Here is a 26,190-nt window from a genome sequence, read left to right on the forward strand (position 1 = left end):
CAGCAAGAGCAGTAATAATATCTCATGTTTCTATTTTTCCATACATATGAGCCCCAAGTATTTTACAGATCATGGACCCAACCCTGGAAGATGCTGAGAGCATGATGGGAGTGACAAGTGCTGGCCCAAAACAGATTAATCAGTTTCATCACTGAGATGTCGCCCCCTCTAGGGTGAAACACAGCAGCTATTTCAACAGCTTATAATACTTCACAACAGACTGAGACAGGAAGGAAAGAATACCATACCTGGTCTGAAACTACTGGGGAATTCTAGGGAGGCAGAATGGACAGGATATGATGGGAAACACTCCTGCTCTTGAAAGCTATAGCACAGCTGAACAGGAACTCGTATTTCTGTCTCATGCAAAAGACAGCACCAGCATCAGCAGAGCTTTCTCGTCACACTAGCTGACGACAGTGGTCCCTTCTGGATTTATAACATCTATAACCTGTCCCCATGCTGAAGTATGGTTCAAATCAAACACAGAGCTGAGTAGAATCTACTGGATCGCCAACATCACCCTGGATTTTTCCCTTTTCAGCATCCCAGCCAAGTATAGAACAGATGTTTGCCCAGTTTAGCTTCTATGAGCTGCCAATATCAGAGGGGTAGGTGGAATCATATACTCCAGTAAACCAATACACGGGCTTTGAAAATTAGACAGAGATGCTGACAGTAGCTCTTGCACACGAGATTCAATCCGTTTCTTTGGGTACAAGTAAAAGGGAGCCTGACAGTTCACATTCCTAGTCCCTAGCAGACATAGAACAAAATTAGCAGTCTCTACTCAAGAGCCTCCATGCACCAGAACAGAGGGAGCATGCTGCAGGTCAAGAGCAGGTGGACCAGCGGCAGCAGGGATGAAGCTTTCACAGACACAGCACTCGCAATCTCTGGCTTGAAGCCAGCATGGTATTGAGGCTCTTCTCACAAGTAACAAACGTACCCTCTCTCCTGGGGAAAAAAAGTTAAATGGAAGGGGATGAAGAAAGAAAGAAAGGTCTGCTTTGGTTCTCGTTGAATTCCCATGTTAACTGCTCCTGCTCTTGCTGGTATTATATTCACCTAGGGTGCTAGAATGTAAGGAAAAGACATCGACAGCAGTGATTATAATATTTCCAGTGATGCACTGCCATGAGTGAAGGTAGCAAATTTTGTGAAGCAAGTCCACAGTGCCTCTGACAGAGAAAACATGGCACTGGATCGTACACTGGGGGAGGGGTACCCATCTCTAACTTGGAGGGCCAGGGAATAAACCCTACATTGTGATGGCACCACAACTGTCTGACCTGTTACGCTTTTGCACATCTGCCATCCGTAACAGAGAGGATGAAACTGCAACACAGAGAGGCTACATAGGCAAACTGCCAGAACCCCATGAGTTCTGCTAGATTTGCATTTGTAGAGTGTTGCCAAGTATTGGGATTTTATCACAAGTCCTGTGATATTTTGTCTTTTTTCCCAGCCTCTGGAGTCATGAGAATTTGAGCTTTCATTTTATTTTTAAATCCAGCTCAGCCATGGATTTCTTGAGGCAAGTCACTTAATCTCTCTGTGCCTCAATTCTCTACCTACAAAACGAAGAGGGAAGGAAAGGGTACACGGCAGTATTTGTGAAGTAATTTAAAGTCACCCAAGTCTCTGATCTGTACTGAAACTGGAGCAGAGACCACAGCGCTGATTACAGAACAGTGAAAGGAATGAGACCGTGGCTGCGACACAGGAGGAGGAAAATATTCTTCAATCATTTCTATCCTTGAGATCTATTGCCAGTGCTCATCTTTCAACACAAACACAGTGAGGCCCCTTCCCCTGATCGCTGTTAGGTTACACACATAGTACTGCATAGATAAACAGGGAGCTTACTGAGTACATTTAGAGAATACAGACCTTTTCCTATGGAAGTCCATGGGGGTTATGCCTCTGAATTCAATGAAAGTGGGATTAAGTCATTTTTTTCTCCTAAAAGCATGTTATTCTGGACAGAATTTTGTCTATAAAGACAAGGAGAAAATTATTATATATCAGGCCTGATGGAGTCCTCTGGTTCTGAGCAAAAAGTTGGAACCCGAGGAATGAGGTGTGGAACAATTCACAGAATACGAGTGGCACAGGAAAAAGAGCCCACCCATGGAGCTCTCATGGACTTCAATACGCACACCTCTCAGGATCAGGCCCACTTGGAACAAGAATGTTTATGTCCTAGGGCTGAGCTTATTAAAATGCCAGGCACTGCTACAGAATCTTATAAAGTGAAATGAGAACACGGTGCAATAAGGTATCAGGGAAAATGATTTATGGTGTGATCCTGGATACAGTTAAGAATAAGAAAATTCAACCCACTCCCCCACAGTTTTCATGGAAGAAATTTAGGTAAAGAACCATAATCAGCAGCTATAAAGACACAGGAACATGGGATCTGGACAACACAAATGGGCAGACAGCAGGCACTGGTCTAAGCTGGGGAAAGAAACAGCCATCAGTTCACTTGACCGGGTGTTAGCCCCAGCTGGGACAGCTGAAGCTTTTGGCATGTCTCATACACACACTGGGGAAGCAGGTCTGACTGCATGAACACTGCCCATGCTATGGTTCCCACTCACGTTAACACCAGCAGGATTTTATTTGCTTGGTAAACGTCCTCATTTCAGAGAATTCTGCTATGTGACCCATCGCTACGATGCAGCAGACTTGTCTCTCGGCTCCTGCCTCCCACACGCTCACTTCATCTTCTTCCTGCTTTGGGTCATTACGGCTCCTCTCACACAATGCCCTTGCGTGTAGACTTGTACCCCAGCAACCTCTTGATGATTCATTAAGTGCCATGTAGCCAGAGCATAAAAACAGGGATAAAAGTAGCAGCAAGACAGCAACAATGGCAGCTAGTCGGATCTGCAGACTAACCTGGGCAACAAGAAAAGCTCAAGTGGCGAAAAAAAAAGGAACAATCAGAAGCTGGTTCCATTCAAGAAAGTCTGAAGATCATTGAGCCTTTCTGCTAAGATCCCACTTTGAACAGGGTGCGGATGTGATGAACAGGACAAAGAAAAAGGCCATTTGGAGACATTAGTGCATGGGGGAAGCACTACCAAATAGAACATGCTGTGACGTGGTGACTTCAGCTCATGTTTTCCAGACCTCAGAATAGGTAACATCGACCAAGAAAAGTCCTGACCTACATCTCTAACAGCTACCACTCCTCCTCTGAGAAACTAAACACAACAGAACAAATACCCTATAGCTACTGCGGGCCAGGTTTTCCAAAGAACTCAGCTCCCAGCTAGGCACCAAAACAAAAGTGCTCAGTACTTTGGCTGTTGGCCCCTTTTGGAAATCAGGCTGTAAGCATCACAATGGGGAAAGCCGGAGCTGGACACCTTGGAAAATCTGGCCCATATTGTGGCAGTTTAGTACTTGAAAATCTGGCCCGGTGTTTGTAGGCCCTATAGAAACACAACAGCGTGTGGCTTCTGCTATGCAGCAGAAACTGAACAAGCACAGGAATCAGAACTGTGTTTTTGTCTATTCTTCCGTTTCTAATGGTATCCAGAGGCACTAGGTAGGATCAGTGTCCTGCTGTCTCTGTCCCAATGAGCGATCAAATCTAGTTTAAAACAAGACACAACAAGTCAGTATCATACACTGCACCAGGGAAGGTAGAATGTTACAGTGCTCCGCTTACATAGTCTAAAACATTAAAATGGTTTTTTTTCTTTAGCTTTTGTTTCCCTTTTTAATCATTTTTATAGATAATTTTAAAATTATATCTATTTCTGCTTAATATATTTTAATAGCTTCCCCTGACACCCCGACTTTTTATAACTGGGGGCAGGAGAGTTAGCTGTGAGGGAAAGGCAGAGCTCACATCAGGCAGCACAGTGTAATCGAAAAAAGGATATAACACTAAATGTCAACAAAAAGTATCCAAGTGCAAGTGGAGTGGCCAAAGATTTGATTGGGAGGCAACATGGTGTCATGTCACGGCCACTTTCCATGTCATGCAGAGAGGCCTTTGGGCCCCAGGGCTTTACTCTGGCAACTTTCATCAGCACTTTCAATTCACTCAGGAAAAACACAGGCCTATCAGCCGAAAAAGGTACAGGCTGTACAAGTGACAAATCTTAAAAGAGATGTTAGCCCCGAGGACGTGGCTTCCCCAATGCTATAAGCGACAATCTGGAGAAACTAGTAAAGAGCATGTGCTGGCCTCCATGAGAAATTCGCTGATAATGCCCCTGGAGCTGCTTTTAAATGGGCAATTGGTTTTAATGATACTGATCTAGCAGCAGCTGCTGTGCCAGGGCATGATTTGTACGGCTACTTCTGTACCACGACAGCCTTAGGACACAGTTCTGCAGTCTTCCACTGGCGCTATATCCCTTTGCTTCCAGTCACCATTAGCAGAATGACTTTTTAAACTGTACTTCTTCTCAAGCCTTAAGAAAATTACACACCCCTGTGAAGTTACTTGGGGGCAGGGAGTCAGAGACTGAAATATACCAGAGTCGAAATGGGAACAGCAGCTCTCGAGTTTCCAGCTTCACAGCTAAGTAGAAAAAGGCGTATATGAGAATGGAAGAACAAATTCAGACAGGATAACTGGGCGGGCTTCTTTGCACAGGCGGTCGTCAGCCGTCCGCAGTGCCTCCCAGGCTAGATTGTTGAAACAAAAACAAATCGAGGTCACTGAGGAAGCAGTTAGGGAGCATTGCTGAGACAATGGAGCAATAAAAAGTATTATGGGCTAAATAGTCTCTAATGGTCCCGCCTTCTCTCCTGGATCCCAGAAGTCTCGCATTCTTAAATTCACATACAGTCGAGCTAATGGGTTTGGACAGGCTGGCTGTTGGCAGGACTTCAGCAAACTGTGTATCCCACCACATCCCTGAATAGCTCTCCTCCAGCACCATTAGCCTTCCAGGCTCCTCGAATGACCATGTGATCTCCAAGACAAGACGTGGTCCCGATGCTGAGAAATGCTGAGTGTCTCCCACAAGGTGCTGTGTACACTCATCTCAGTGGTTTCAACGGGACTGCCTTGCGAGTTTCACCCAGGGCAGGACCTGGTCCAATGAGAAGTGGTATTCCACAGGGAAAGAGTCATGCCACGTATCTCCGATCTGAGCGTTAATCACAGGAAGCTTCCCTTCACTGTGCTCTTTGATTCTTGTCTATCCTTCCCTCCCCAAAACCCAAGAGCTGCATGGTACAAAAGACATGAGAGAAGATAATATCTCCCGCCCATCCAATCACACACCTCCCCAGCAACTCCAGTGGAAAACTTCTTCTCACTTGATGTTTTTCCCTCTGTCTCTCATCCATGTCTTGTCAATGAATGCAACAGAATTAGTGAAGTCTACAGTTTGAGGGATCCTTTTTCACTTTTTACACTCTCTTTTTTTAGTTTTCCTTTTCTACTTTGCAACTTCTAAAACTTCCCTAACTTTTGAAAAGTTGGAGATGTTTTTGAAAAGTCCCAGAGTGGTAGAGTTTCCGAGCTTTATTTTTGTTTGTTTGTTTGTTTTGTTTCTTTCTTTTTCTTTAGCTGCTCCATAACTATTCTAAAACTGGAGAAATTTTGAAAACTTACAGGGGGGGAAAAAGGGGAAAACTGACTCATGAACCATCTCCCTCACCCTCCAAGACATGATTCACGTGACCGCACTCTGAGGAAGACAGAAGGGAAAGGGGGTCCAGAAAATGCAAACCCAAAACTTAAAAACTGAAATTTTCCAGTTTTCAAAAACCAAATCAAAATGAAATTTTTGTTTCCTTCTGTGGTTTTCCCACATAGAATTGAAAAATTTCACAGGAAAAGCCCCTCACATTTTTCAACCTGTTGTAATTATAATCTATTATGGTTATTATGTGCAAACAGAACTCCCATCATATGCCAACAAGCCAGGAGTCCCATCTCTCACCAATTACAACCAAGACGACCTGAAGAAGAGCCCTGTGCATCTCAGAAGTCTGGCTCTTTCAGGAACAGAAGTTGGTCCAATAAAAGATATCACCTCCCCGACCTTGTCTCTCTATTATGATCATTGGAAGTCTTGCCACTGACCCTCCTTGACTGATTCAGAACTTTGGAGAAGCTTCTCCTGACAAGTGACTGGAGCTGAGCCCCGGAGGCACTCTCAGCTGAGTTTCCCTCACTTTGGCACTTCCTCGCTCTGCTTGTTCAGTCTACAGGACACTAAGCTTCAGAGCATCATGATTCAGCATGTGGCCCAAGTATCTGATAGAGTGCGTTAAATGTAGGGCATTTATAAAGTGATAGGTGGAGGAGGACCAAAGTATCAGTGGTTGTTGTTACATCCTGTTAGGCCATGTGAGGTCAGGTTTTGTTTTAATTATATAATGTGTCCAGATGCTGTTGCAACGGTCATATAAATATCCATATAAATAATTATTCATTTAAATATTAATTCTTAAGAATTTGGGGTACTGAGGGAGCCGTAATCCTGAATTCATCCAATTGGTTGGACAGCAGTTCTGCCAACAACTTGCCCTATCATCCTGCCATGTCCCCAGACTTAGTACTTTGCCTGGTACTTCTCACTAAGCCAGCGCACAAGCCCTAACCCTCCCCCTGCCAGCACAACATCTTTGGATCAGCCCAAGTGGTTACACACCAGATGCATGAACACCTTGAAAGGAATGGCCTTAGAAAGTGGATGTCAGCATCGACTGTTAAGAAAATAAGATGGGGCCCACAATGATTTTTTTTTTTTTAAATAATGTGAGGATAGCTGGAAGGAACACACTCAAAAGCTACCGCAAGATTTTCATTTGAACTGCTCTGTAAGCAAGTAACCTCAAAGAAGGTGTCAGTAATCTAGAGTAACTCATGAGCATGTAGCATAAGGGGGCTAATTCCCCTAAATCAGATATAGAGAATGAGTGAAATGGGCAGTGAAAAAGCACAGGGGTCAGTTTCACCAGGTAAACACCCTTGTATTTTGCAGCGATTGCAAGGACAACTTGCCGTGCCATGAGGCTCCTTTCCAAAGGTTGCTTACCATCAATCCCCGGCTGTTTGTATGGATTGTACTTTGGCTTTGGTGCAACAACGGGTGCAAACTTCTTTGGTGTCTGCTGTGTGGACACAGAGATGCTGGGGGTCCCAAAAGCATGTGTGGTCTCCATTCTTGCAGTGACGTGACCAACGGGTTCGTTGGTGTTCTTTGGCGGCAGCCATGATGGGTGGGACATGGTTCAGATCTGGGGAAGGATGAAAAGAAAAAAAAAAGCCATCATGCACATTAGGTTTTTAAATTGGAAAATTAAAAAAAAAACCAACAACCTAGGAACCTCTTTTTATTTACTTGTAAAATATAAATACACAAAACCCTTCATGTGTGTGAAGGTTTCTCTTTATGGCTTGGCATATGAATTTGCCTATTTATCCCTACAACAGTATGTCAGAGGCAGCAGCTTTGCCTCTTAGCAAAGAGAGCTAGAATGGAACTGAATCCCACCCCCCCTTACTCTTAGAGGTAGGCCCCCTCCCCAGATCAAAGCTGAGGCATGCTGGCAGGACAGTGGGGAGGAATCGGCTCCACCTCTCTTTTGAGTTGGAAACAGGGGTTCTCAGCATGATGGTTGCTTCCAGTTTTACAGCCAGTTCAAATCTTAACCTCCAGAGCAAGGTTGCCACAAAGAGGGACCAGTAATGAAACAGTGCTGATGATTTCCCTGCTGTGAAGGAGAGCTGGGTGACGCCTTGGAAAATCTCTGCGTGCCTCAGTAAAATGGAGATAAAACTGCCCTAACTTTGCAAAGATGCTGTGAGGATGCATTCCGCAGTGTCAGTGAGGTGCGCAGATACCATGGTGAAGAGTGACCATACAGACTGACTGGGGCTTTTGAAAATTTCACCTTCAGTCACTTTACTCTCATATTTCTTCATTCAGGCACTTAGCAGCCACAATCCCATTGACTTTCAAGGAAACTTCTCAGGCCGACGTTTTCAAAAGCAACTGATTTTGAATGCCTCTGTTTTTGGACCTCCAACTCAAGACACTGTCAAGTATGCTGATTTTCAGAAAGCATTGGACACCCACCCTCTGAAAATCAAGCCCCTTTCAGAGGCCTCGATTTGGACACATGAAAACTGAGGCAAACAAAATCACTAGTTATTTATGTAATTATTGGCTTTAGGCTCCTAAGCATCTAAATCACTTCTGAAAACCAGATTTAGATGCTTTGAAAAATTTGACCCAGAAACATCTGTCCACTAGGGACTGCACTGAAACCAACCAATGCATTTCCACACAGGCCATCAAACAGCCATCTGACGTCAATGACTTTTAGTCATTATCAATCTAAGATGAATGTGAACAACAGCAAGGCGGTAAAGGCCGCATATTCCTTTACTAGTCCCCTGTGACATCCACTCTCTCAGTACTGAAGGGGTTAATTCATTTTGCATCCACTGCCTGCTGTCACTTCAGCCCCCCCATACTCTTGTTTAGGTTAGGAGAATTCCACCAGGCAACAAAACCCCAGCAGGCTCTGGAGACTAGATTTGAAGAGGTTTCCTTTGATCAACTAAAGCAGAAAGCATGGGAAGAATCAGCACAGGAAGAAGACGGAGCCAGGGACAACATTATCTGATCACCACTGTGAAAAAACACCTCAAGCTGTGAACCGCGAGACAACCAAGTCTCTGGTAGGATTTGCAAAGAGAACTGCTCTCCAATTGCATTCCAACGGGGCTGGTGCACGAGGGCAGTTTTAGCTCCCGCAAAAGAACGTATTGATTGGTGAGAACTATCCACTGAGCGAGGGGGTGAATGCTGCCAGGTGTACAAGCCCGTAGAGAGAAATGATTACTGAACTCTGCAGGGCTGCAATGCTCTAACCACTCTGACACAGCTCTGCGGCCGCACGCACAGAAATCCATGTGAATTTCTCTCACGAAGAGGTTTTCCTAAGCCAGGAGTGGCAGTCACAAATCACCTGTTGAAGGTCAGCAGCTGGACTCTGAAGGAAAATGGGCAGCTGCTTCTGCCATCTACCACCTCCGCTGGAGGCCAAACATCTCCTCACGGACTCCGCTATAGATCCCAGCTGTTATACCCCACACCCTGCTGACACAGGCACTTCCTTGGTGCTGCAAAGTAAAAGCTTCCATCACATGCCCTCACATTCTGCACATGGGTGCACATGGCTCTAAGAAAGTGTTTCAGCAGCATGGTGATACACCTGGACACATATTGAAGCTTGTCCTAACCTGATCATCTAGAGTTCACTCTTCAGAATATACTTCTAAAGATTAGTATAATGGGGACCAGGTGTGCCAAGCTTTAGGACCTTGGCTGGGAAGGGATGCAGAGTTACTCTGCTGACTCACCGTGGCAGGCAGAATAGATGCATCTCACTATTTCCCCCGGGAAGCATAAAAAGCAGAGTCCACCTACGAGGCAATAGGTAATAGAGGGGGATTCCTAAAAATACAGCACAGGAAGAAGCCCAGGCTTGTCCTGTGTTTGTAAATACGGGCCAGCCTCAGGGACTTGCTATTTGAGAATACGTGCCTTTGCAGTGGTGGGCAACAGAACAGAGACTGGCTATTCACACCAATGTTTTTCTAAAATTAACTTAGCAATTAGAATTGTATTTATTATGGTCATGGATTATTTATTCCAGACAGCAACAACTCCCTATGTGAGGAGTTAATTCCACTGAGAGACTGGTTGGTAAGGATAATCTTGTGGTCAAAGCACAGGACAGAGTTGGGGATCTGGGTTCTGTCCTTGCCTCTACCATAAACCCCCTGTGGGACCCGCACCAATCCATTTCACTGCTGTGCACCTCATTTTCCACATCTTGGATCTAAATGTTCAGTCAATAGTTTCCCCCTCAGCCGAGGGCTCATGCCCAACTTAATCTAGCCAACACAGAAACCACCCCCAATAAGAGGAGACCAACCACTGGTGGAGAAATAAAACATCTCAGGCTGGCTGGTGTCCATGGGTGCTGCGGGCCTGGCAGGAACTATGCGGCTCTAAAAGAAGATAGCAGTAGCGCCACAGGTGCCTCTGAACTGGACTCTGAATGTTATGCTCCCTAGTGAAGCTGCGGAGATGCAGCATGCAACACAATTCACACCAGCAACAACTGTCCGGTGGCAGAGCCCCAGCAAACCAGGTGACCACCCTCCACCCCCTGCATCTTGGTCTCATATTACCAGATGACAGCATCATTCTGAAAGCAAGAAATGGAAGGCAAGACCAGAGAGGAAATCCCACTAACCACTCCGCACTGTCCTGCAACCTGTTGTTCCCAGCGCCAGGGTTTACGGAACCAGAAACAAGTTCTCATCAAAACAAAGAAGATCCCCCTCCTCTTCCCACATCCCCACAAGCTCCAGATCAAAGCGATCAAACCACACTAACAGCCTGTGTGCAAAGAAGGGACAGCAATGCAGCCCCTCAACCCGGAGGGCCAGGAGGGCTAATCATGGCGCACTGCACCCAGCAAGCACTGTTGAAGGTGCCCTGGAATTTAATTCCAACTGGGCTGGGTGGGGAATGTCCAGCATTTACATGGCAGCTGGAAGATGGCACATCCCACAGCAGAGCGCCCCTAGCACCACATTGGGGCATTATCTCACTACAGACTCCACAACAAGTGTACCCACAAAGCTGTTCAAGCTACTTCCTACAACTCCTGATTTGTCTCCCACCCACATAGTGACATGACCCAAGGAGCCTGTGCCATCTGAGAGATTCACAACATGAGGTAGCATGGGCTGAAGGGCCAAATTAGTAATGCCAATCTCAGCAACAAGGATGCAGTGCAGTGGGCAAAGCAAAACAGCAACGGAACCTTGCAATTAATGAGCCTAAAGACTAGAACATATTAATAGCCAATCTGGGAACATAGCGACAGCACTGCTGTATCTCAGCCACTCGTTCTGAGCCTGTGCGTGACCCTGGCTCTCCTATTCTCAAAAGTATTTCTGATATTTTTATTAGTTCCCCTTTAGTCTTTTCTGTTCCTCCTTTGCTCTCACTCATCTTCTCCTATGTATTTTTCTCTCTCTTCTCTCTCTCTGTGCCAGTTAAGATGTCCCAAACAAGTTCCCTTTTCCCATCCATGCCTCCAGCCCAGCTCCAGTACTTAGATCGACTTACCATGGTGTTTTGACTGCAGTGAGTCGACTGCTGCTGCTCCCTTGTCGACTCTGCTTGCGCCTCTCGCTGCGCTGGAGCACAGAAGTCGACGGGAGAGGGCTCGGGGGTCGATTTATCGGGTCTAGACTTGACGTGATAAATCAATCCCCGTGGATCAATCACTGCCCGCCGATCCGGCGGGTAGTGTAGACATACCCAAAAACAAGCAAAATTCATCCACCCACATTGCAAGTCTCACAAAATACAAAGGGAAAATGATTGACTCCGCAGCTAAAACCAAACTTTGCTTTTTTTTTAAATGCATATGTTAGTGTGACTGATTAAATGGGCAACAATCTGACAGGTGCAGTGCAGGATAAGAGGACAGCCCCACCTCTCCCTCAGTGCTTCTCAATCTTGACCTATGAAACTCTACTAGTCCAGGTACAACCCCTACGTGAACACTGTAGATGTACCGCAGTCCTACTCTGCCACACCCTGCCAATGGTGTCAACCACGCAGCCATTTCACAATGGAGACCAACAACGCACCACTTGGGCTTATAACTTAATGCTGATAATGTAAACCCCACCAAATCCATAACCTGACCCAAATGCGAGTTGGATCAGCCCATTAAGCCCACCAGTGCATCTTGTGAACATGAAACTAAGTCCCACATTCAGTTCAGCTCTTCTCACACCTACTCACCAGATCCGATTTTTCTTTTCCCAGCAAATGATAATATACACCCCGGAAAATCTGAGATTAGCATCAATGCCTAACTATGAGGTTAGCGATTCATGCTTCCTACAGATGTATCTCCAAACACTTCACTGAACTAGTAATAGTTACAGAAGTGATTTTTTGCCTGCTGTAGTTTTATGCAAACTGCACGTTTTTTAATAGCTCAATAATGGGTAGGTGCAGGACTTCACAAGGGGATGGAGAAATCAGTGGTGAAAGAAGTGAGACAGTAAGAGGAGGAGAGAGAGGGGGCCCGGTGTACCACAGGAGGGAGGAGGTTATGGGGCAGGGGCAGAGGGAGACAAGGCACCGGAACGGAGGAATGCGGCAAAAGAAGCATTAAGATGGATGGCATGGCACAACATGAGCAGTGCAATGAGAGCAGACATGCAAGCAGACGGACAGCGGTGGAGAGCGAAGGCAGCGAGGGCAGGGAGCGCAGATCTGACACTGAAGACAGAAAATCAGCAAAGGAACTCGAAGAGGGAGTGACAGGGTAGAAACGGAAAGGAAGGATGCTGACAATCGTTATTGTCCGTGCCACGCCCCAGGCAGCTTTACACACTCCTACTGTGAAACATGGCGTGTTCCTCCTTCCAGGCTACCATCATTTTCAGTGAACCACCATCAGACTTACTATGAATCCCTGTGGCTCTCCACTACACATCTGCCATCCTGGGGGAAGTAACCTCTCTCAAGCTCCCTCAGCCTCTTGCTGTCCGAGACAATTATTGCTCACCCACACGGGATGACTTCGTGGATGGAGGGCCTGCTTCTGCTGTCACTGAAGTCAACGGCTGAGTCGAAAACACATACTGAAAAGCAAAGCTGCAGATTACATCTGCTGGGTCCCTGTCAATTCTTCATCAAGAAAATCATTCCGGATTTGTCAGCCCGTGGGAGTCCCTTCAGTGAGTCCCTCCTGACAAACCTGAATAAACCAAAGCATCACAAACTTGCAAAGTTCTGTCTCCAATTACCCCCCACCCCAACAGCGAGACCCTATCTCCTCTGACTCCTTCCACAGGCTCCCCTTTGGCCGGCAATCAAGTGCAAACTCCTTGCTCTCACATTCAGTGTATTACAAAATCCTGCCTTGGCCTCCTATCTTGGTTCCCTCTCTCACACAGGCCCTCCAGTCTGACAGCAATGCTCCAATTATTTCCTTCTAGGCTCCTAACTCTGTGCCTTCTCCCACGGCGTTCTCCATCCATGGAACCCCCTTCGGTAATGCCGGTTTCCCAAACCGTTACCATCTCCTCAGTCAATTCCCTCCTAAAACCCTGCTTCTTCCATCGATTCTAAGGCCAGATGAGGCCATTATGATCATCTGCACTTTGGGTAAAGCAGGCCATAAAATCTCACCCAGTAATTTCTGCATCAAGCATCGTGTTTAACTTCAGATAGAGACTTGACTTATTGTAATGGAGAATCCACCACACCGGTAGGTAAGTTAATCCAATTGTTAATTATCCTCATTGACAAAAGTACACCTTGTTTCCAGTCTGAATTTGTCCAGCTTCACCTTCCAACCACTGGATCTCATTATGTCTTTTTCAGCTGAATTAAAGCACTGTCTATTATCAGAAATCTCTTCTCCATGTAGGTACTTGTAGACCATGATCAAAGCACCTCAAACTTCCCTTGGATAAACAAAACAGAGTGAGCTTCCTTAGTCTCTCACTCTATGGCAGGCTTTCCAGACCTTCAATTATTCTTGTAGCTCTCTGCTGAAATCTTTTCTGAAGTGTGGACACTGGAACCCAACACAGTATTCCAGGACTAGTCACTTAAAAATTAATGGGGAAAAATGATCAAGTACACTGCAAGTGAAAACTTACAGCCAGTCAGCTGGTGCTTTCTTACAGGGCCAGCTGCCTCGAGTGCCCCCTCAGAAGTCTGTCTGTCACTCTGAGACACCTTGCCTCTGTCTCTTCCTCCTCCCGCCTTAGCAGGTGACTACTCCCAGTCCTCCTAGCTAGGACAAGTTCCCCTGGTCTCAGGGTCTTCCTTACAGGAGTCTTTCCGCAGTCTCTACTAGAGCTTCCCCCTTCTCCCCGTAGGTTCCCGCTGCTCCTTCTAGAGGAATATCTTCTGGTGGGCCTCTGCAGCAATCAGGACTGGCTAGCTCCAGGCCCCTCAGCCCTTACGGGGCAAGCCACCTGTAACAGCACTCTGTGAAGCTTGAGGCATCAGTATCAGGCCACTGCTGGAGGTGAGGAAAGTTAGACCGGATGGGCCAATGGTCTGATCCAATATGGCACTAACCTTAAGTACCAACGATACGTAACATTAAGAGGAATGTGCAGAATCAAGCTGTATAGATAAGGAAACTACTTGGCTCCTGTCCTGTCATTCAGACAATCTTAAAGCAGTAATTCAGAGAATTCTCGCTATAAAAGAATGTAGCACACCAGGGACTGGAATTCATCAATCCCAAGACAAGACCACATTATCTCAAAATGTCAGCCCAGGTATACCAAAGAGCATAACACTAAACAACAACAAAAGCCTGACAAGGTCTGTTTTGCTTTTAATTACTGGATGCCATTCACTGCTGAAAGAAAGCAAAGGGCTAACGTGAAGAGGATCCAAACTCAATTTACTCTCAGATCAGATAAGCAATGGAAGGCTAGAGTACCAATTTGCCTCCACTCAAAAGCGTCAGCATGTTCGTCTCCGATGGAATTAAGACAGGCTGACTCTTCCGTAATGAGACTCTATCCAAACAAATCTTAATTTCACCTCTCCTTTTGCAACACAGACCAAAGGCTCCTTGGAAGTTGCAAGAGCTATGGGGGTGTAACAGAACAAAGGTTTTGCCCCCAAAGCAAGGAAACTGTTTATGGAAGTCATGGGTGGCATCTCATGGAGAGAAATGTTTTGTTTCAACCAATGTGTATTTCTACACCGCCAGCACCATCCTTAATCTAGGTTCTCATTTCCTTCTATGCCAACACCTCTGATTACCACTCCGGTCTTAAAATTCACCAACACCACGGAAGCGGAACCTCCTGTCAGCTCACTTATCACGTGGCTTGATCCCGAGCTGTAATTTCCCATACACGTACAATGCTTTCTTTGGACTATCTGCGCGTAACTTACATTGTAAGCTCCTGCAGGCAGGGACTGCCTTATTGGCAGACTCCAGGCGCAGACGGAAAATCCCACTGTGGCTCTGCTCTGCTAGCATCCAGGAATGGAGCCCTGCCAAGACATGGCCCTGCTGGGTCAACTAATGCACCAAGAAGTGCAGGTGTCCCCTCTCCCCCGTTCTCCTAAAGGCCCACACCCACACTGCAGGTGCACCAGGGGTCACCCACGTACCCTTCCCAACCCTCATGCAACACAACTACACAGGAAGAGGCATATTGTGCCCTTACTCCCTCCTCCAAATCATTCACGAAAACAAGTCCTAGCGTCAGGTCACATGGAGGCCTCTCCCAACTCAATGCAGTGCCATGTATGGTTACCCTTTATGTACAGGCTTGTATTCTGTTAATCTATAGGACGCAGTTCCTGTTGAAGCCAATCTGAGTCTGTTTTTCATTTGAGATGCCAAGAGACACTAGCTCTAAATCTAACTCTCTACTTGGTCCCCCTCATCCACAAATTCTGCTGAATGCAGAAATCAAGACTGACCAGGGAGATTTGTTCTTTACAAATGCCCAAAGCGGCTCATTTCTCCTGGCTCCATTCCCCTCTAGACACTGAGTGAGTTTATTTCTCCATTTGTAGCCAGCAAGCTCTAGGAGTGGGATTTTACATTTCTCATGGCTTCCAAGCAGGGATATGAGGTCAAAATTCCAGTCTCGTTTGGGGACTTTAACCAACCCTGTGGTTACTTAGAAAAGCACCTCAAGCTCTCCTGTGATAGATTTGCCACAAGGTATTTCCCCTCGTCAATTTCACATCAGTAACTGCCATTTGAAAAACCAAACCACGATCGCTTTTGAATTCCTTCATCATTGTTGAACTGCGCAATGAACATCACTGATTTTTCTGTTTTAAAATGTAAAGGATCCCAGTTAAAAAGTGCAGGGTTCCGTGTTTAATCCTCTCTCAATAATATCCAGGTCAAGTCTGCAGAGTTAACAAGTGATGAAACTTCCCCCTGTCCAAGGATACGGGTTCTCTGCCCCTCATACATCACACCAGCAACAAGGATTTTGCCAGGAGAACTTTGATGGTTTGGACAATATGCAAGACGAAATCAAGTCGGTTCCACCTCTACAGACTGCGTCTGTAGACCTAATGTGAGCCCAAGTGACTCCAAGACACACTGCATATCTCTCCCCTGCAGCTGGGAGTAAGCCTGGGTAGACACACTCACGCTAGCCGGATGAGAAAAGCAGCGTGGTCTCTCAAGCTCACCCGCCTGGCGGGGCCTGAGCTCAGGTGGTTAGCCCGAGCCTGCACCAGAGACACAATGTCCACACTGCTTTTTTTGTGCATTACGTCTAGCCTCATTAGCATGAATCCGTCTGCCAGACGCGGTGTAGACAGACTCACCAGGTGCAGATGAGCTGCATAAGAAGGTGCTGTTTTTGCAGTCACTTTTCTGAGTGTACAAGAACTTTAACGCAGATTTACTCCTAGTCCCCTTGCTTCTGATCTCTCCCTGAATCTGGGTTTGTTCTTTTTCTGTAGGAGTTGAGTGCTGTTTCAGAGCATTTGCTGTTTCCTTTCTTCAGTCCTTAGCAGCATGTCTCAATGGGAATAAGTTCTCCCCTGCCTCTTCTCCAGACCCAGCACACTCTGCAAGTGCTCAGTTATGTCTGGATGTTACACCCTTCTGACCATCCTCCTGAAAGCATCGATGTCCCTCTTCTGCCAAGCAACACTACTAGAAGCCAATTTGCAGCATAACCTCCTGGTGTGGGACATCACTCATATACCTTGGAATTGGAGGAGGAACACACCTACTTAGCTCATGTGGTCCCATCCACTTCCAGTGCTGGATTATTTCTTACAGAAGGGGCGGGCAAACTTTTTGGCCTGAGGGCCACATCTGGGTATAGAAATTGTGTGGCAGGCCATGAATGCTCACAAAATTGGGGTTGGGGTGCAGGAGGGGGTGAGGGCTCTGGTTGGGGGGTCCAAGCTCTGGGGTGGGGCCAGAAATTAGGAGTTCAGGGTGCGGAAGGGGGATCAGGGCAGGGGAAGTGGGTTGGGGCATAGGGGGAATGAGGGCTCCGGCTGGGGTCTGGGGTGGGGCCAGAGATGAGGAGTTTGGGGTGCAGGAGGGTGCTCTAGGCTGGACCAGGGGATTTGGAGGAAAGGAGGGGGATCAGGGCTGGGGCAGGAGGTTGGGGCGTGGAGCAGGGAAGGATGACTCTGGCTGGGGGTGCAGACTCGGGGGTGGGGTTGGGGATGAAGGGTCTGAGGTGCAGGAGGGGCATCAGGGCTGGGGTCGAGGGGTTCGGAGGGTGGGAGGGGGATCAGGGCAGGGACAAGAAGCTGGGGTCCAGGAGGGGATCAAAGGTACAGGCGTTTACCTCAAGCAGCTCCCAAAAGCAGTGGCATGTCCCACTTCTAGCTCCTATGTGGAGGCAGCGCTAGGCAGCCACGCAAGCTGTCCCATCCACAGGCACCGCCCCTGCAGTTCCCATTGGCTGGGGCAGCACTTGGGGCAGGGGAAGCGTGTGGGGCCCCTGGCTGCCCCTACGCATAGGAGCCGGAGGGGAGACATGCTGCTGTTTCTGGGAACTGCACGAAGCAGGGCAAGCCCCAGACTCTTCTCCCCAGCAGAAGCTCAAGGGCCAGACTAAAACGGTTGATGGGCCGGACGCAGCCTGCAGGACGTAGTTTGTCCACCCCTGCCTTACAGTACCATATCACTGTGGCTTTAAGTGCCTCAACAACAGGACTTCAACCACAGCACTTAGGAGACTACAGACTTCCACAGACTAAGGCCTTGTCTACACTCGAAAGGATTTACCAGGATAATTATACTGCTGTGGCTACATGGCAAATCCTCGTAACGGAGACGCTGTTTAAACTAGCATGTGTTTTTTTGGCCAGTCTAGCCTATGCCAGTTCCGCAAAGGAAATAAGTTATACTGGGGAGAGACTTTTTGCCCGTATAGCTGCATCTACACTAGGGCTTTTGCCAGACTAACTATAGCAATTAGGGGTGTTGGTTTTTTTTCCACACTCCAAACTGACAGCACAACTTAAGTGCAGGTCAGGCCTAATAGGGGGAGAAAGTCATAGAAGTTACAGATGGGAAAGAGGGGGCAAAGGGTTGGGGATCATCTAACCCATCCTCCTGCATCATATAGTTTGTGTTCACCGGATACGTGGCATGTAAGATATTGACGTCATATTACATTAGATCTAATGCCCCCTGTCATCCCTCTTCTGGTGCTCAGTCAAAACTCTAGTTTCTCTCTACAGCCTGGTACACACTGGAAAAAAAAAATATTCTTCACCCTTCTTCAAATTAACTATATTAATAGTTTTGAGGGCTACACAGGAACCATTTGGATTCAGCTGCTGCTGAAAACATACAACAAAGCTGAAGACTGAAGCCTTCCATTTGCAGGCATGTCACATCTCGGTGTCAGAACAAACTATGCTTTGAAAACCCAATAAATTGAACTTGACTGACCCATCTGCATTGAAACCAAAAGAAGCGCAGACTCCCCGGAGATAGATAGATCTAGCTAATCTAATCTGCCTCTAATGAACATGTCACAGCTCCGCCAGGGAGCAAGTACATGCCTGACTTCTGCTGTACAAGACAATCCTCAACATGCCCAAACACAATCATATGGAATAAGACGTTAACCTGAGGTCTCGACCACTTGTGGTCATGAGAGATCCCAGGGCAATTGCTGCAAAGTGGACTGACCAGATGTCTTGCCCAAAATGCTGACTCAGAGGCAGCACAGCTCACTGCTGGACCTGAAGGGAGGAACCAGGACAAGTTTCTTCCAGTTGGTTAGACCTCTCATACTAGCAAATTTACCTCCAAAATTGTGGAAAGAATGCCGGAGATCACAGATAGGAGTTGGAGATGGAAGCCTAATGGATTTATTTATAAAATGACAAGGAATGATGTAAATATGGAGGGTAAAGCACGGGCAGCTGGATGAAGGCTTGAGAAAGGGCCACACCTTTCGAGGGCGGCCAGGTTGTAAGCTCTGGGTGATGGAACAGAAATGTGGTGAGTCTAGGGGCTGGAGATGATTGCATGCAAGAAAGGATGGGGAAAACTTATTGCTTAGCTGCATGCTGCGTTAAGAAGCAACCAGACCCCAGATCCAGTGCAACTACTTGAGGGCTGCATGGGCAGCAGCTTTGTGTAGGGCCAAAGGCCAGCCCTTCCCTAGTTCACGGGCCGCTTCTTCCCATCTGAGCCCCTCAATATTTTCTCCCCAGCTCTCAGTCATTAACAGGGAGCGAACCCTCTGCCCTGCAAACCCCTTCTGTGCTTTCTCCTCCACAGCACAGCACAATCCCCTGCTCCTCTCTATACTGCTCCCTTATCATGGAGACACAGGAGGCAGACCCTCTGCTGGTGCAAATGACGTAAATGGTACCAGGCTTGTTTACATCAGCTGAGGGTCTGACCCAAGGAGGACGAGGGAGACAGCAGCAGCCAGTAGTGGGGAGGGGACGGAGAGCACACAGAGGGTCATACAAGAAGCGCATTTGCTCTGGGCAATGGCCAAAGAGTCAAGAAGAAACCATCCTCCTCAGCGGAAGAGGCTCCTTTCTCCTCTCTGCCAAAGAGTAGCACATGGTAACACATTTTTGGCAGCTCGCAGACATCAGCCAAAAGGCCAGCCTATGGCACCTAGCAAACAGAGGCAGGAGAAACAGCCCCTTTCCATGGCAAAGCCTGGATCCCACAAACGAAAGGGATTTGGCCTTAATCAACCTCACCTGCTGGGAGAAACCAGGAGCTGATGGCAGACAGATGCTAAAGAATATGATGAAAACCTAGAGGAGGGGAAGTTCAGAGACACCTTTATAGGAACCATCGCTGGTGCTGAGGGACACCGAATCACAAAGCTGTCTGACAACAGTTTGTTACAAAGGGGAACATGATTTCCATGTTCCGAAACCCCAGTCCTGCAACGCAAAGCAACAGGAAAACGCTCGATGTGATCAAAAGTCCATTCCTTATTCAGGCCACTGAAGCCCACTGCCAGTGTTAGCAAAGCCAAGGCTGCAGCCACTGGGACAAATGTGGGTTTTTTTAGATGCAACGAATGCAAAATAAAGCCGCCTGGCAAAGACCTCCACGCCGCTTTGTTATATTTGGAAGATGGCTCTTTAAATAAAGATCTACTAGTGCAGAAGTGTAGAAAAATGAGCAAAGATTAATTAATATGTTTCAGAAAAAGGACCAGAATGCCACAGATCAGGTGTAAACCAACCGGGTTAATACAGACCACAGGTTCCACTATTATGGTGACTACAATCTGGTGACTAAAGCACAGGCTTGGGAGTTGAACTCTGGATTCTTTCCTGGCTCTGCGGCTAGCTTTCTGTGTTACCTTCAGCAAGTCGATTCCCTGTTCGCCTGAGTCTGTCCATCTGGATCTTGGGGATAACGACACTTATGTGGGTTTTTAAGCTACTCAGCTCAGGAATGGCAGCCCAGCACTTTCAGATCCTCTGCTGGACAGTGCCGCAGAGGCATGCTGTATTATGAAATGTCAGATAGCTGGACCAAGTTACATATGTTCTTGTCCTCTTCAGTAGCTCAACATTCTGTAGCTCAGGTCTTGAATAATGAAGTAATGCAGGTGTGCACCGTCTGTATGCTCTTCTAAAAACGACACTTATGAGCTAGATAGGCTCACAGAAAGGCTAGGCTGGTCCAAACAAGCTGGTCCCTTGTTGTGGGATATGCTGCAAAGTTCATCATTTTCACCACAGCTTTTCAAAATGGGAGTGGGAGGAGGAAGTTGTCTGCATGGGGAATAGGAAGGGGGATTTGAGCTTGGTGAGCCGTCTGGTGTGCTAACAGGGGGCTATATTGAATTGTACTGTTGCATTTTAGTTAGACCTGGTTCTTAGCTCTGTTCTGTTTTTAAGTTACCTCTATGACACGAGAGCACATGACTAGTATGCGTAAAACTAAATAAAGGAATTAATTGCTCAGCACAAAGGTAGCTGCCTGATGGGTCAAAGCCAACCCCCACATATTAGTGTCTGCAAAGCACATAGATGTCTCAATGCTCTCTGCAGATATAGTATTTATTCTTCAAAAATAAGATCTGAACTGCTTCATAAACTACTGCACGTATGTGCAGGAACCTCATTGCCAGGAAAATGGGGTCAACTGTGGGGCAGACAATTACTGCCAATTTTTCAGAATTGGCCCCTGATTTCGAGTGTCCAGCTTGAGACTTCAGGCGTGAGATGCACAAGTCCTGGGCATCTGCTGCTGCGACTGGAGCTGTGGGCAGAATCTGCACAAAGCCAGCCTTAAGTCGGACATCCAGTAATCAGTGGTCACCCATGACACAGCAGGACAACTGGGGGGATGGGGGCAAGAATACTGGGTGTAGAAAGTACTGGGCAATCTTTATGTACTCAAATTGAACAGGTCTCAATTCTTGAGGTTGCCTCAAGAAAACTCATGCAGACCAATCCATCTCTGAAACAGAAAGGGCTACGGTGGCCCAGCCAAAAATGTAAACCTGTGACTTCAGAGAGTCGAGGTGTTTCAAGGCCAATGTACAGATCACTTTAGCTACCACTTCTTATTTATGCTTTGCAAAGGGACGCTGTTGAGTTAGTCAGAGAGCTAGCCCCAAAGAATAAAATTAACATTTTCAAACCCATTGTTGTTCTGCAGGTTACAGAAAGGAATGATTTCCTGTTTGCTTGAATTTGTATCCAAAATTGTCAGATTTTGAAACTGTTCTTTTTTGTTTCCTCTCTTTCATCCATTTCCCTCCCTCCTTGTCCTTTTTCCCTTTTGCCACTGAAAAGATGGGCGCAAAGAGGGGAAAACACCTACACAATTAAAAAGTGGCTAATTTTTTTCCATTTTCATCAAAAATGTAAAATTTCCAAAAAAGAAAAATTCTGATTTTAAAAAAAGTCTACTTTTCAACAGCAACAAAATGTTCCAAAAACTTCACCGTCTGCCGTTAGCAGATGCATAAAGAAACTTACTCCTCAAGGAAGGGACTTTTCCAGATATGCTATAAAGAAGTCTTGCCTTCTTCATTATTCTTCATATCCACTTTTTTTTTTTTAATGCTAAAAAATAATTGAACTGCCAACACCAAGACAAGCCTCAGAGCGGTCGGGGCCTGGCAGTCCAACCAAAGCAGAGGTCTGGGTTGTCCGTCTGCTTTTACAGGCAATACAAATACTAAGGGGGATATTTCCAGTCTGTCTCTATTAGGCTCCCTCTAGATGGCAGTAACTAAGACTTCCCAAAAGGGAACCACTGCCAAAGGCAGGCCAACTTCTTAAGGCTAGCAGCCCCGGTGCTAATCCTTACTGCGGTCATGTTTCCAGGGACTACCTTTAGCCTGAACTGTTAGCCACCTGGGCCCACCAGTCCTCTACATTCTGCTACTGCAGTTCATTGCTCCGCTCAGCTTCCGATTGCTGCTATGAGCCGGTGCAGTAAAGCTGCTTAATCATGCACAAAGAAAAACACATGCACGTGTCACTGTGGTGCTGCCTCATTTGCACAGTGAACTGATATAGGGGAAAGAGAATAATTAGAGAAACCAGAGACCACTCACATGGATCAATACTTCCAGGCACCCTTTTCTGTATGTCATCTCACTCATAGTTGTGGTTTCAACATATGATTTGCATTTGGTCCCCTGCCGGCCGTTTGATGGCTCTGCTTAACAGATGTGAATTTATTTAGTCACAGAGCCCGCTCTTTCGACTGTCTCTTTGTAGAGCAGATGGGCTTTTTTTCCCTCCCTTCAGCGACATTCAGATAATGATCAAACTCTCCACACAGGTTTGCCTAAGTATTGCATACGAGAAGGAACAATACACAAACAGAGACACAATCTTGTAATAACTCTTATTAGCAGTCGGGTCATGCCATAAGCATAAGCAACCTGATGTGACAGCAGCTGACAGAGAACTACAGGCTATGGTACTAGTTAACTCAGTCTACATTAACAGGCTACAGAGTTGCTTACATCTCTGGTTTGGTTTTAACCCAGAGCATCAAGTTGTTAACATCCGATGGCTAGATGGTAGCATAGGCAAGGGACAGGGCACAGAGATGGGGAATTTCTCAAGGGTAAGTCATGCCTGCCCACGCTGATTGCCTTCTATAATGAGGTAACAGGCTCTCTGGATATGGGGAAAGCGGTGGATATGATACACCTTGACTTTAGCAAAGCTTTTGATATGGTCTCCCACAATATTCTTGCCAGCAAGTTAAAAAAGTATGGATTGGACGAACGGACTACTAGGTGGATAGAAATCTGGCTAGATTGTCAAGCTCAATGGGTAGTGATCAACGGCTCAATGTCTAGTTGGCAGCCGGTATCAAGCGCAGTCTCCCAGGGGTCAGTTTTGTTCAACGTCTTCACTAATGATCTGGATGATGGGATGAACTGCACCCTCAGCAAGTTTGCAGATGACACTAAGCTGGTGGGAGAGGTAGATACGCTGGAGGGTAGGGATAGGGTCCAAGTGATATAGACAAATTGGAGGATTGGGCCAAAAGAAACCTGATGAGCTTCAACAAGGACAAGTGCAGAGTCCTGCACTTAGGACAGAAGAATCCCATGCACTGCTACAGGCTGGGGACTGACTGGCTAAGCAGCAGTTCTGCAGAAAAGGATCTGGGGATTACAGTGGACGAGAAGCTAGATATGAGTCAGTGTGTCCTTGTTGTCAAGAAGGCTAGTAGCATATTGGGCTGCATTAATAGGAGCATTGCCAGCAGATCAAGGAAAGTGATTATTTCCCTCTATTCGGCACTAGTGAGGCCACACCTGGAGTACTGCGTCCAGTTTTGGGCCCCCCACTACACAAAGGATGTGGGCAGATTGGAGATAGTCCAGCGGAGGGCAACAAAAATGATTAGGGGGCTGGGCACATGACTTACAAGGAGAGGCTGAGGGAACTGGGCTTGTTTAGTCTGCAGAAGAGATGCATAAGAAACAATTTGATAGCAGCCTTCAACTACCTGAAGGGGGGTTTCAAAGAGGACAGAGTTCAGCTGTTCTCACTGGTGACAGATGACTGAACAAGGAGCAATGGTCTCAAGTTGCAGTGGGGGAAGTCTAGGTTGGATATTAGGAAACTCTATTTGACTAGGAGGGTGGTGAAGCACTGGAATGGGTTACCTAGGGAGGCAGTGGAATCTCCATCCATAGACATTTTTAAGGCCCAGCTTGACAATGCCCTGGCTGGGATGATTTAGTTGGGGTTGGTCCTGCTTTGAGCAGGGGGTTGGACTAGATGACCTCCTGAGGTCTCTTCCAACCCTGGCATTCTATGAGTCTATGATTTTGCACTGCCGCTATCTCAGTGCAAGCAAGGTACTTGCATAGCCTTGATGGCTGAGCCACGTCACATGCAATAATGAGTTTATCTTCACAAACTTCCCTGTGAGATAGGGAAACATCATTATCCCCATTTTACAGATGGGAAACTGAGGCCCAGAGAAACTCAGACCCAGATTTTTAAAAGTGTCATTTTAAAAAGGGAATTAGGCACTTTAGGAGTCTCAGTCCCGGTGGCTATAAATGAGATTTAGGCTCCTGATTGCGAAGCCACTTTAGAAAATCAGACTTACATGTTGCAATGGTGAGTGGAGCAACGCCTAAACGCCTTTAAGAATCTGGGCCTAAGCGACTTACCTAAAGTCAGACAGGAAGTCAGTGGTTGAGCAGGAAACTGAACCTAATCTCCCAAGTCCCAGTACCTTAGCCCCAAGCCCATCCTGAGCGGTACTTGTTCTGGGGATGGACAGAAGAGTTCTGTTTCCAGAAGAGTCAGTCTGGCACGAGGTCTAAATTCACATGGATTTTTTTTTTTTTAAAGCTGTTAAAAATGTGGACTTGACTGGAGAACAGGACCCTGAGCGTGTCTCCTCAGAACACATTTCTTTATGGTAGTGCTGTAGATTGCCTGTATCTATGTCTGAGTTTCTGAAATAGGGGAAGTGGTGCCTGAGAAGTCCATTTGTTTGTACACTGAACTAGGGATTTTATTAAACAGACAAAAAAGAGAAATACCGAAAGGGACCTTACATGGGGAACCTTTGGGGGAGGAGCAGTTGCTGCTACACCAGTATTTGACCTGTCCTTAACCACAAACATGGAGCATTCTGCTCAGTGTTCCTTCATATTTCTCAAGAGGCAGAGCTGCACAAGGTCAAATAGAAACCAAATATAAGTGACTATATCCTGAAAATACTATTATTGGTAACAGTGCACATCAATCAGCTGCTGTATTGAAGCAATGTTCTTAGACAATAGCTAATGCAATTAAGGCAAGAACAGCCAGAGAAGGTATCTTGGCCTCTCCATCTATATGATACAGGGTCCAACGCTGTTAGCTCTTCAAGTGGCGGGGCTCCGGCTCAAATGGAATTTCCCATGCAAAAAGCATCCAGTAAAAGTCCCTCAGTGCCTTTTTTGTGGTCAGAATGGCACATTTACAAGAGCAGTCAAACCCCCAAAAAGCCACAGACAATAAGCAAAATGATCAAGCTGGCAGATACCAGACAGTAAACCATTTTCAAATAGGAAGGCACTCTGGACCTGCAGAAGACACTCAGGTCTTTGTGAGGCTATGGAAACTTCAAGCTGCAAAGCACACCGTGCTTTTTGAAAGCATATGCCATTTTTCTTACACAGCACTGAGGCTGCTGTGTAATTTTCACTTCAGTAAATGACTGTACCAGCATCTCTGACAACTTTACAAAACTTCACTAACCCCATAATATGGAAGCGAAGTCTGGGGATGGATTGTACAATAATAGGTCACCAAATTAGGTAGCTTCTGTTGGGTTTTTTTTTTTTTTTTTTTTTAACTAATAGAAAAAAGAGGAGATTTTCAGAGGCACAAAACAGAGCTAGGCACCCAATTCCCAGAGGATGCACGCCCAACTTCACTTTGGAAAAATCTCGCCATTAAATAACCAACACATTCTCTTTAGTCCATTTAAACAAAGTAAAACTCTCTTGCATTTTAACTAACTGTTCTACCAGTGCAAAACTGGAAAGTACAGGAATGCTTTTGTCCGGATGAAAAAGCCTTTTGGTTAAAGCATTACTCCTGGGGGAATTCTGCACCACTGCTCAATGCAGAATTTTGCAGAAATTACTGTTTTGCATGCAGAATTTCCTTTCCC

At 46.4% G+C, this 26,190-nt stretch overlaps 1 protein-coding gene across 7 annotated transcripts in view; it reads right to left on the reverse strand.

Annotated features, from left to right (window-relative positions):
- The window catches only part of LPP (LIM domain containing preferred translocation partner in lipoma), a 454,652-nt gene that overhangs the window by 263,582 nt on the left and 164,880 nt on the right, over positions 1-26,190 (reverse strand). For all 7 annotated transcript variants that reach the window (XM_032777311.2, XM_032777310.2, XM_032777322.2 and 4 more), the window contains one exon: positions 7,026-7,227. In XM_032777311.2, the coding sequence (XP_032633202.1) occupies positions 7,026-7,218 (193 nt within the window). In that variant the 5' untranslated portion in view covers positions 7,219-7,227. The remainder of the gene's footprint in view (positions 1-7,025; positions 7,228-26,190) is intronic.

The sequence above is a fragment of the Chelonoidis abingdonii genome, chromosome 8, assembly GCF_003597395.2.
Source record: "Chelonoidis abingdonii isolate Lonesome George chromosome 8, CheloAbing_2.0, whole genome shotgun sequence".
Classification (NCBI taxonomy): Eukaryota; Metazoa; Chordata; order Testudines; family Testudinidae; genus Chelonoidis; species Chelonoidis abingdonii.